The 12,823-nt window shown below is 46.2% G+C and overlaps 1 protein-coding gene across 5 annotated transcripts in view; it reads right to left on the bottom strand.

Moving 5' to 3' along the window:
• Positions 1-12,823, bottom strand: part of PNPLA7 (patatin like domain 7, lysophospholipase) — a 437,365-nt gene that overhangs the window by 401,771 nt on the left and 22,771 nt on the right. For all 5 annotated transcript variants that reach the window (XR_012665266.1, XM_048823395.2, XM_048823397.2 and 2 more), the window contains one exon: positions 9,252-9,340. Coding sequence is in view for 4 of the 5 variants with exons in the window: in XM_048823395.2 (XP_048679352.2) it covers positions 9,252-9,340 (89 nt within the window). In the remaining variant the exon portion in view is untranslated. The remainder of the gene's footprint in view (positions 1-9,251; positions 9,341-12,823) is intronic.

Raw genomic sequence — 12,823 nt, 5'->3', positions numbered from 1 at the left:
CTGCCCATTGGAATTCTGGGGAGAAATCCCAATGCCTGATGGGGCAAAACATTGTCGCGGGTGGTTCAGGGTACATATCGTCAGGCCCCCCCCTTCCCTCCTTCGCTCCCTCCCTCCGTGAAAGCAACAGCAGACAATCACTTCACGCCTTTTTTCCTGGGTTACCTGTGCAGACACCATACCACAGCAAGCATGGAGCCTGCTCAGCTCACCGTCACCGTATGTCTCCTGGGTGCTGGCAGACCCGGTACTGCATTACTACACCGCAGCAGCTCATTGCCTTTTGGCAGCAGACAGTGCAGTATGACTGGTAGCCATTGTCGCCGTACTCCAGGGTGCTCTTTTAGCCAACCTCGGTGAGGTCGGTCGGGGCACCTGGGCAAACATGGGAGTGACTCAGCCAGGTCATTTCCCTTTTAAATTTCGTCTCATGGCAATTCATTCCTGCCGGCAGTCCTACTGCACCGTCTTCTGTTGAGCAGCCAGGAGACGACTATGGCCAGCAGTCGTACTTCACCATCTGCTGCCAGCAAGATGTATAAAGATAAATGAAGTGGCTCAAAACAAGAAATAGACCAGATTTGTTTTGTATTCATTTTCTCCTCCCTCCCTCTGTGAAATCAACGGCCTGCTAAACCCAGAGTTTTGAGTTCTATTCTTGAGGGGGCCATTCTGTTTCACTGATGCAAAGCTACCCCCTTTGTTGATTTTAATTCCCTGTAAGCCAAGTTGTCGGTCACCCCTCCCTCCCTCAGAGCAACAGCAGACAATCGTTTCGCGCCTTTTTTCAGCGCGGACGCCATAGCACTGGGAACATGGAGCCCGCTCAGATCACCGCGGCAATTATGAGCACTATAAACACCGCGCGCGTTATCCAGCAGGATATGCAGAACCATAACCTGCAAGAAAAGCGAAATCAGACGAGGAGGTGGCAACTGCAGCACAGTGACGAGAGTGATTTGAAAAGTGTGAACAGGGAGTGCTTTGTTCCAGGTGAGCCTTGAGTGGACCTGACTGTATAAGAGCCAGTCAGCTGCGAACCAGCTGAGCAGTGAACAGCAGAGCGGCTAACAGAGGGAGTTTGCCTGGGAGTTCGCCTGGGGAGAGCCTGCTGAGGCTTACATCTTGCCTAAGTCTCTGAGTAGTTACTACAACTCCCGAGTGAGCTCGTAGAAGGAAGGTAATATGGATGGGGGGTGTTCAGCTGTTGTGACCTGCACTGGATGTGCCATGTTTGTCTTTCTTCCACAGGACAGAAGCGACTTTGTCTGTACAAAGTGCAAGCTGGTCTCCATAGTGGAAGAGAAAGTTCAAGGTCTGGAGCAACAGGTATCGACCCTGCGTTGCACAAGAGAAACTGAAGATTTCCTGGACAGACATCAGGATATGCTTCTAGGGGCACAATGTTCTGAAGATTCAGAGCAGGCTGCGCAGTGGGGACAGGAGGACGGTGAAGAAATTTGGCAGCATGTGACCTCCAGAAGAAGAAAGGGGAGCGTCCATGTACCAGCAACGCAGATACAGGTAAACAACCGTTTTCATGTTCTCTCCACAGGTACTAATGCGGAGAGTTGACTAGATGATACGTCTGAGGGAAGGGAGCAGAAGGAGACTCCACCGATTGGAAGGCATGAAATGCTCTGTTCTAGGGATAGGGGTTCCACGACCACCACTCCCAAGAGAAGGAGGCGGGTGGTGGTGGTCGGGGACTCTCTCCTCAGGGGGACTGAGTCATTTATCTGCCGCCCTGACCGGGAAAACCGAGAAGTCTGCTACTTGCCAGGAGCTAAGATTCGCGATGTGACGGAGAGACTGCCGAGACTCATCAAGCCCTCAGATCGTTACCCCTTCCTGCTTCTCCACGTGGGCACCAATGATACTGCCAAGAATGACCTTGAGTGGATCACTGCGGACTACATGGCTCTGGGAAGAAGGATAAAGGAGTTTGAGGCGCAAGTGGTCTTCTCGTCCATCCTCCCCGTGGAAGGAAAAGGCCTGTGTAGAGACCGTCGAATCGTGGAAGTCAACGAATGGCTACGCAGGTGGTGTCGGAGAGGCGGCTTTGGATTCTTTGACCATGGGATGGTGTTCGAAGAAGGAGGAGTGCTAGGCAGAGACGGGCTCCACCTAACAAAGAGAAGGAAGAGCATCTTCGCAAGCAGGCTGGCTAACCTAGTGAGGAGGGTTTTAAACTAGGTTCACCGGGGGAAGGAGACCAAAGCCCTGAGGTAAGTGGGGAAGTGGGATACCGAGAGGAAGCACAAGCAGGAGAGTGCGAGAAGGCAGGGCTCCTGCCTCATACTGAGAAAGAGGGACGATCAGCGAGTTATCTCAAGTGCCTATACACAAATGCAAGAAGCCTGGGAAACAAGCAGGGAGAACTGGAAGTCCTGGCACAGTCAAGGAATTATGATGTGATTAGAACAACAGAGACTTGGTGGAATAACTCACATGACTGGAGTACTGTCATGGATGGGTATAAACTGTTCAGGAAGGACAGGCAGGGCAGAAAAAGTGGGGGAGTTGCACTGTATGTAAGGGAGCAGTATGACTGCTCAGAGCTCTGGTATGAAACTGCAGAAAAAAATGAGAGTCTCTGGATTAAGTTTAGAAGTGTGAGCAACAAGGGTGATGTCGTGGTGGGAGTCTGCTATAGACCACCGGACCAGGGGGATGAAGTGGACGAGGCTTTCTTCCGGCAACTCATGGAAGTTACTAGATCGCACGCCCTGGTTCTCATGGGAGACTTCAATCACCCTGATATCTGTTGGGAGAGCAATATAGCAGTGCACAGACAATCCAGGAAGTTTTTGGAAACCGTAGGGGACAATTTCCTGGTGCAAGTGCTGGAGGAACCAACTAGGGGCAGAGCTCTTCATGACCTGCTGCTCACAAACCGGGAAGAATTAGTAGGGGAAGCAAAAGTGGATGGGAACCTGGGAGGCAGTGACCATGAGATGGTAGAGTTCAGGATCCTGACACAGGGAAGAAAGGAGAGCAGCAGAATACAGACCCTGGACTTCAGAAAAGCAGACTGACTCCCTCAAGGAACTGATGGGCAGGATCCCCTGGGAGAATAAAATGGGGGGGAAAGGAGTCCAGGAGAGCTGGCTGTATTGTAAAGAATCCTTATTGAGGTTACAGGGACAAACCATCCCAATGTGTAGAAAGAATAGTAAATATGGCAGCCGACCAGCTTGGCTTAACAGTGAAATCCTTGCTGATCTTAAACACAAAAAAGAAGCTTACAAGTGGAAGGCTGGACAAATGACCAGGGAAGAGTACAAAAATATTGCTTGGGGATGTAAGAGTGAAATCAGGAAGGCCAAACCACACCTGGAGTTGCAGCTAGCAAGAGATGTTAAGAGTAACAAGAAGGGTTTCTTCAGGTATGTTAGCAACAAGAAGAAAGTCAAGGAAAGCGTGGGCCCCTTACTGAATGAGGGGAGCAACCTAGTGACAGAGGATGTGGAAAAAGCTAATGTACTCAATGCTTTTTTTGCCTCTGTCTTCACAAACAAGGTCAGCTCCCAGACTACTGCACTGGGCAGCACAGAATGGGGAGGAGGTGACCAGCCCTCTGTGAACGAAGAAGTGGTTCGGGACTATTTAGAAAAGCTGGACGAGCACAAATGCATGGGGCCGGATGCGCTGCATCCGAGAGTGCTAAAGGAGTTGGCGGATGTGATTGCAGAGCCACTGGCCATTATCTTTGAAAACTCATGGCGATCGGGGGAAGTCCCGGACGACTGGAAAAAGGCTACTGTAGTGCCCATCTTTAAAAAAGGGAAGGAGGAGGATCCTGGCAACTACAGGCCAGTCAGCCTCATCTCAGTCCCTGGAAAAATCATGCAGCAGGTCCTCAAGGAATCAATTCTGAAGCTCTTAGAGGAGAGGAGAGGAGAGGAGAGGAGAGGAAAGTGATCAGGAACAGTCAGCATGGATTCACCAAGGGCAAGTCAAGCTTGACTAATCTAATTGCCTTCTCTGATGAGATAACTGGCTCTGTGGATGAAGGGAAAGCAGTGAACGTGTTATTCCTTGACTTTAGCAAAGCTTTTGACACTGTCTCCCACAGTATTCTTGCCTGCAAGTTACAGAAGTATGGGCTGGATGAATGGACTGTAAGGTGGATAGAAAGTTGGCTAGATTGTCGGGCTCAATGGGTAGTGATCAATGGCTCCATGTCTAGTTGGCAGCTGGTATCAAGTGGAGTGCCCCAAGGGTTGGGCCTCGAGCCAGTTTTGTTCAATATGTTCATTAATGATCTGGAGGATGAAGTGGATTGCACCCTCAGCAAGTTTGCAGAAGACACTAAACTGGGAGGAGTGGTAGATACGCTGGAGGGTAGGGACAGGATACAGAGGGACCTAGACAAATTGGAGGATTGGGCCAAAGGAAATCTGATGAGGTTCAACAGGACAAGTGCCGAGTCCTGTACTTAGGACAGAAGAATCCCATGCACCGCTACAGACTAGGGACCGAATGGCTCGGCAGCAGTTCTGCAGAAAAGGACCTGGGGTTACAGTGGATGAGAAGCTGGATATGAGTCAACAGTGTGCCCTTGTTGCCAAGAAGGCCAATGGCATTTTGGGATGTATACTTAGGGGCACGGCCAGCAGATCGAGAGACGTGATTGTTCCCCTCTATTCAACATTGGTGAGGCCTCATCTGGAGTACTGTGTCCAGTTTTGGGCCCCACACTACAAGAAGGAGGTGGAAAAATTGGAAAGAGTCAAGCAGAGGGCAACAAAAATGATTAGGGGACTGAAACACATGACTTATGAGGAGAGGCTGAGGGAACTGGGATTGTTTAGTCTGCAGAAGAGAAGAATGAGGGGGGATTTGATAGCTGCTTTCAACTACCTGAAAGGGGGTTCCAAGGAGGATGGATCTACACTGTTCTCAGTGGTAGCTGATGACAGAACAAGGAGTAATGATCTCAAGTTGCAGTGGGGGAGGTTTAGGTTGGATATTAGGAAAAACTTTTTCACTAGGAGGGTATGAAACACTGGAATGTGTTACTCTGGGAGGTGGTGGAATCTCCTTCCTTAGATATTTTTAAGGTCAGGCTTGACAAAGCCCTGGCTGGGATGATTTAGTTGGGGATTGGTCCTGCTTGGAGCAGGGGGCTGGACTGGACCTCCTGAGTTCCCTTCCAACCCTGATATTCTATGATTCTATGATGAGGACATGGACATAGACTTCTCACAAAGTACAGGCCCCTGCAATGTGCACATCATGGTGTCAATTGGGTACGTTCATGGCGTGGAACACCGATTCTGGGCTCGGGAAACAAGCACAGACTGGTGGGACCGCACAGTGTTGCGGGTCTGCGACGATTCCCAGTGGCTGCGAAACTTTCGCATGCATAAGGGCACTTTCATGGAACTTTGTGACTTGCTTTCCCCTGCTCTGAAGCGCAAGAATACCAAGATGAGAGCAGCCCTCACAGTTCACAAGCAAGTGGCAACAGCCCTGTGGAAGCTTGCAATGCCAGACAGCTACCGGTCAGTCGGGATTCAATTTGGAGTGGGCAAATCTACTGTGGGGGCTGCTGTGATGCAAGTAGCCCACGCAATCAAAGATCTGCTGATATCAAGCGTAGTGACCCTGGGAAATGTGCAGGTCATAGTGGATGGCTTTGCTGCAATGGGGATTCCCTAACTGTGGTGGGGCCATAGACGGAACCCATATCCCTATCTTGGCACTGGAGCACCAAGGCAGTGAGTACATAAACTGAAAGGGGTACTTTTCAATGGTGCTGCAAGCACTGGTGGATCACAAGGGACGTTTCACCAACATCAACGTGGGATGGCGGGGAAATGTACATGACGCTTGCATCTTCAGGAACTCTGGTCTGTTTCAACAGCTGCAGCAAGGGACTTACTTTCCAGACCAGAAAATAACCGTTGGGGATGTTGAAATGCCTATACTTATCCTTGGGGACCCAGTCTACCCCTTAATGCCATGGCTCATGAAGCCATACACAGGCAACCTGGACAGTAGTCTGGAGCTGCTCAACTATAGGCTGAGCAAGTGCAGAATGGTGGTAGAATGTGCATTTGGGCATTTAAAAGTGCGCTGGCGCAGTTTACTGACTCGGTTAGACCTCAGTGAAACCAATATTCCCACTGTTATTATTGCTTGCTGTGCTCTCCACAATATCTGTGAGAGTAAGGAGGAGACGTTTATGGCGGGGTGGAAGGTTGAGGCAAATCGCCTGGCCGCCGATTACGCACAGCCAGACACCAGGGCAGTTAGAAGAATACAGGAGGGCGTGGTGCGCATCAGAGAAGCTTTGAAAACCAGTTTCAAGAATGGCCAGGCTACAGTGTGAAAGTTCTGTTTGTTTCTCCTTGATGGAAACGCCCCCCCTCCCTCAGTTTCACTCTAATTTCCTGTAAGCTAAGCACCCTCCCCTCCCCACTTCAATCACCGCTTGCAGAGGCAATAAAGTCATTGTTGCTTCACATTCATGCATTCTTTATTTATTCATCACACAAATAGGGGAATAACTGCCAAGGTAGCCCAGGAGGGGTGGTGGAGGAGGGAAGGACAATGCCACACAGCACTTTAAAAGTTTAAAACTTTAAAACTTATTGAATGCCAGCTTTCTGTTGCTTGGGCAATCCTCTGAGGTGGAGTGGCTGGGTGGCCGGAGGCCCCCCCACCGCATTCTTGGGCGTCCGGGTGGAGGCAGCTATGGAACTTGGGGAGGAGGGCAGTTGGTTCCACAGGGGCTGTAGCGGCAGTCTGTGCTCCTGCTGCCTTTCCTGCAGCTCAACCATACACTGGAGCATATGAGTTTGATCCTCCAGCAGCCTGAGCATTGACTCCTGCCTTCTTTCAGCAAGCTGACGCCACTAACCATCTTCAGCCCGCCACCTCTCCTCGCGGTCATATTGTGTTTTCCTGCACTCTGAGATTGTCTGCCTCCACATATTTTGCTGTGCTCTGTCAGTGTGGGAGGACAGCATGAGTTCAAAGAACATTTCATCACAAGTGCGGTTTTTTTGCCTTCTAATCTTAGTTAGCCTCTGGGAAGGAGAAACATGCAGCTGGTGGAGGGAAAAAAAAGGGAGAGTGGTAGTTAGAAAGACACATTTTATAGAACAGTGGGTCGACTCTTTCACGGTAAACCTTGCTGTTAACATTACATAGCACATGTGCTTTCATTACAAGGTTGCATTTTGCCTCTTATTGAGGGTCTGCTGGTTTGGTGTGAGAGATCACTCACGCAGCAGATTTCCACTTGCAGGCAGCCATGGCAAGCCACAGTCTTTTGGCTTCTTTAACCTTCATAACATGTGGGAATGGTTTCAAACAGCAGCGCCCTCATTTCCCCTACAAAATAGACGTTGGGTTGGCCATTTAAAAGGAGGGGCTGCGGTTTCTGGGTTCACGTGCAGCAGAAACCCAACTAAACACCCACACACACACACAATTCTCTGGGATAATGGCTTCCCCCTCCCCGCACCTCGTGGCTAACAGCGGGGCAGATTTCTGTTCAGCCACAGGCAAACAGCCCAGCAGGAACAGGCACCTCTGAGTGTCCGCTTACTAAAACCACCCTATTTCAACCAGGTGACCATGAATGATATCACTCACCTGAGGAAAAAGAAAAGGAGTACTTGTGGCACTTTAGAGACTAACAAATTTATTTGAGCATAAGCTTTCGTGAGCTACAGCTCACTTCATCAGATGCATTCAGTGGACTCATGAAAGCTTATGCTCAAATAAATTTGTTAGTCTCTAAGGTGCCACAAGTCCTCCTTTTCTTTTTGCGGATACAGACTAACATGGCTGCTACTCTGAAAACTCTCCTGAGGGAAACACAGAGAGATAAAGAACGGATGTTGTTTGAATGCCAGCAAACACCAGGACCATATGCTGCAATGCTTTGTTCTGCAATGATTCCCGACTATGTGCTACTGGCCTGGCGTAGTAAAGTGTCCTACCATGGAGGAGGGAAATAAAGCTGCCCTCCCCAGACACCTTTTGCAAAGGCTTTGGGAGTATATCCAGGAGAGCTTTATGGAGATGTCCCTGGAGGATTTCCGCTCCATCCCCAGACATCTTAACAGACTTTTCCACTAGCTGTACTGGCCGCAAATGCCAGGGCAAATTAATCATTAAACACACTTGCTTTTAAACCATGTATAATATTTACAAAAGGTACACTCACCAGAGGTCCCTTCTCTGCCTTCAGGGTCCAGGAGCCCACCTTGGGTGGGTTCGGAGGGTACTGGGTCCAGGTCCAGGGTAATAAACAGATCCTGACTGTTGGGGAAACCGGTTTCCCCGCTTCCTTGCTGTGAGCTACCTCCTCCTCATCTTCCTCGCCCCCAAAACCCGCTTCCGTTTTGTTTCCCACTCCTTGGACGGAGTCAAAGCACAGGACTGGGGTAGTGGTGGCTGCACCCCCTAGAATGGCATGCAGCTGATCATAGAAGCGGCATGTCTGGGGCTCTGAACCGGAGTGACCGTTTGCCTCTCTGGTTTATTGGTAGGCTTGCCTCAGCTCCTTAATCTTCACGTGGCACTGCTGCGGGTCCCTGTTATAGCTTCTGTCCTTCATGCCACTGGAGATTTTTTCAAACTTTTTGGCATTTCGTCTTTTCGAACGGAGTTCTGCCAGCACTGAGTCGTCTCCCCATACAGTGATCAGATCCCGTACCTCCCGTTCGGTCCATGCTGGAGCTCTTCGGCGATTCTGGGACTGCATGGACTCCTATGATGATGAGCTCTGCATGGTGACCTGTGCAGATGAGCTCGCCACACAGGAAATGAGATTCAAAAGTTCACGGGCCTTTTCCTCTATACCTTATCAGTGCATCTGAGTTGAGAGCGCTGTCCAGAGCGGTCATAACTGAGCATTCTGGGATAGCTCCCGGAGGCCAATACCATCGATTTGCATCCACAGTACCCCAAATTCGACCCGGCAAGGCTGATTTCAGCGCTAATCCCCTTGTCGGGGGTGGAGTAAAGAAATCGATTTTAAGAGCCCTTTAAGTCGAAAAAAAGGGCTTCGTCGTGTGGACGAGTGCAGGGTTAAATCGAAATAACGCTGCTAAATTCGACCTAAACTCGTAGTGTAGACCAGGCCTAAGTTTACAAAACAAATAGGAGTCCTTCACCCCTAGTACCACAGGAGCCAAACTAGAACTCCTACAATTGTTGCATAAAGTTAATTGCACCTATACACGACCACAGCAATGCACAGGACCTCCATTACAATGTAACTGTACCTCTTAGCCAAAGACAAAACCTTTGCTCTTTTCCGCATCCTTTGACGAGGCACCATGTTCCCAACCAGAGAGTTTGGGAGAGTTGTCACCTACAGGAAACAACAAAACAAAAATCTGTTTCAAGAAAATTCCAACACCCTCTAAAGGTCCTGATCCTGCAAAGTCACACACATGTGTGGTACCATTGGAATCCATGTAAAGTTAAGTGCATATGTAAGGCTTTGCAGGATCAGGACCTACATGAGCACTAGGGCAGTGTGCTACATCATGGCATTTTCTTTTTAGAGAGAAGTTTCACTGTACTTTTTAGTGAGCAATTAATATAATGGTGATGGGAGATACAGAATAACCTCAGAGTATTTCTGACCAAGAACTACAAGCACCAGAAACATAGAAGTAATCTTTTAAAGTGTAAATATTAGTCTGGCAATCACTAATTCTGATGCACTGAGGCCTGATACACTTAATCAATGCCAAGAACAGACTTATACATTTTAGTGAAATATATAAATGAGGACACCTGTCCTAATACTTAAATAGCACAATAAAGGCAGTAACTGGAGTGCCACTTAGTGGAGGAATGAAAACATTGCAAGATCAAGAAAACTTCCTAGTTTTTAATTTTTTTAAAATATCCCGTTTATCCCTCAGGAAATTCAATTCCATTATATGCTTCTGTAATGAGAATTTTCAGACTCTGTCTCATCTCTTCCATCAACAGACAAGTGGGTCTCTGGGCCATCAATATCTCCAAGCATCATAAAATCAGAAACTCAGCAATTTAACTTTACCAGAAGTATAGCAGACAGAAACTAGTATCTTTCACTTGCTTTATACCTTCAGACAAAGAATAAAAATAAACACAGGTCTAAATTTCCAGAAGAAAAAGAAAAGGTGATTTTATCATATGAATACAAAATGCCTTCAAATATGAGCATCTCAGTGAAAGGGTTGGAAGGGTTTTTTTGCCTTCTTTTTTTAAAAACATAGGCAAAACAACACATTTTCCCCAGATTCCTGCCCAGAAATGACTGAATACCCAACTTCCAAAACTTCAGCCCAAACAATGAAAGTATGGTAAAGTTAAAAGCAACTGCAAAACCAGATCTTACAATGGGAAGTGTTAGTCAGACAGCACTACCAGACCACCCATCATATATTTATTTTTTTACAAACAGTTATTCCTACTGTATTTAGTCAGATTGTTTCTTCATAGCTCCCATGTCCCCTTGCATGGAGTCATATGGACATTAAGCTTTCTCTTGCCTGTTGAAGACCACACAATTAACCTAAATGTAAGCCAAAAACGGAAAAAACTGAATTGCATTCTTTACTAAGAGAGGAAACTGTTTCTTCAAAATCAAGATGTTCTCTTTACGTACATTTGTCAATAGGAAACAATACGACATTCGCTCCATCCCAGTGTAGGGGAAGAAAAAAGAAAACAAAACCACCACATGTTCTGGAGAAAGAGTGGCTGGTTTGAAGAAATCAACAGAAGAACAAAATTGGGATCAAAGTGCATTTAGGAAGACTGAACTCAGAATGAACATCTATATTTGCCAAATTGGCTAAGGATGTCCTTTCAGGAATGGAATGAGGCTTAGAAACCTGGACTGTCCCTATGAACAAAGCAAGAAATCGCTCCAGTCTCTTGAGAAGTCCTGCATGGTGAGACAGCAAGAACTGGCATTTGCAACAAACAATACTGCAAAGATCAAGAGAGGCATGTCATGGCAGACAGGCATTTCACCAGAAATAGAACAACCGCCAAAGACAGGCAGCTAAGCAGCTCTAAGGCAAATCCTGGCAAAGCGTCTCAAAATGGCAGTCTATGGAAACATCACTGATGCAGAAAACACACAAAGATGTTAAGTACAGCTTAACAAGAACTTCATTCAAGAGTGGATTTACCCAGAGCCTGTCATAGTAATAAGTTGGATGTTGCTGCTACTGAAAACTTCCGTATGAAAACGGGCAATTTGTTTGCAAATATAACAGGAGTCATTTAATAACAAGTGCTACCATTCTGCCTGAAAATCAGTTCCACTATTATCTTGTTTTCCTCATTCACGTGTTTTTTTTATTTTTAAATTCTTTTGTGATGGAAGTGCTCATGTTTGATCCGTGTGTGAAAAGTCTGAGGACAATCCAGTCAGCCATTTTTGAATTTGGTATGGTTGAATGCACATTCTGAACGTGGTGTAAAACCTTACAGTTATAATTTTAGCCATACAGGAAACAGGTGAATTTTTAAACTTGAAATATGGCATGCAGACTCAAAGAGTCACTGAAGAGTCCATTTACAATTCAGCTTGAATAAAGTCTGTCTGGAACTTAAGATTCAGGAACTTTTGAAAATTGCAGAGTGGGCATGAGCAGTAGAAATCAGCACCAAGCCTGAGCGTTTGCCTATCTAGAGATGCACTGCACACTGCACACACATGCTGTTTGCCCAGACACACACACTTTTCAATTGATTGTTAACTGTCTTTTCATTCTGGGTTTGTTCAGCACCTACCATAATGGGGTCCTGGTCCATGAGTGGGGCACCCAGGCACTATCGTAATATAAATAATAAATAAGTAACATGGAACCTCTAGCCTCCTCATCAGGTCTCCAGACATTTATTCTGTCCCCCATATACAGACTTTCTGGATACAGGATCACTAGATAGCAGAGTTAAAGGAAGTCAGAACTCCAAGATTCCTACAATAATGGGATCTCAGCCACAATGCCCATATGTCACATTTTCTATTCCTTGTTAAATGGCTATTGCAATATATTATCCATTATGTCATTACATGAAAAACCATAATACACACACCTACAAGAAAGCCTGTGTAATGCATCTGTTAGAATCTTAATTTCTGCATTTCCTGATTTATCTTACACCTCATGCACTGATTACATAGTCCTAGAGATAAAACAATCACGGAACCCCACAATGCCATTTTTACCAAGCCGGTATTCAGATTAGAACTAAAAAATAAAGCACACATTACCTGGAAAAATAAGATAGCAAGAGTCTCTGCCATCACTTACACATAAAGGGTAAGGAGCTGTTATAGGTGTTAATGAAGATTATTGGATTAAACAGACATCAAGAATAAACCATCACACCAAGGTCTTAGCAGTTTTTTTCATATGAAGGATGAAGTAATTTTAATTATCTTATTTCCAAATGTAACAGTACGTGTAAGTTTCAAGTTAAAATGCATGCCCCATTAAGGAGCTTGAATGTTAAGGACAACACAAAAGTTTATTCATTCATTTTTTTGATAAGTGTAAAAGTATTTTAAATACAAATCTCCATTTACCTTACTAAAGTTTCAAATTAATTCACAACTAGTTTTCTGTCTCCGTTTTAAGAAGCTTAAAATAAAAGACCACAAACAGAGAGAATCCTAAAAATAGAAACAAGGATGGAGTATTTTTCAAAGAAACTGAATTGTTCATTTTAAACTCTCTCTCTCTACCTCAGCATTTAACAACATATACATTAGTTTTAAAAAATAAACTTCACACACAGATTGATCTCAGGAGGTCACCAAGTCATACACTTGAAATGG

Source organism: Caretta caretta, chromosome 16 (genome assembly GCF_965140235.1).
Source record: "Caretta caretta isolate rCarCar2 chromosome 16, rCarCar1.hap1, whole genome shotgun sequence".
In the NCBI taxonomy this organism is placed as follows: Eukaryota; Metazoa; Chordata; order Testudines; family Cheloniidae; genus Caretta; species Caretta caretta.
This window is presented reverse-complemented; position numbering and strand designations above follow the sequence as displayed.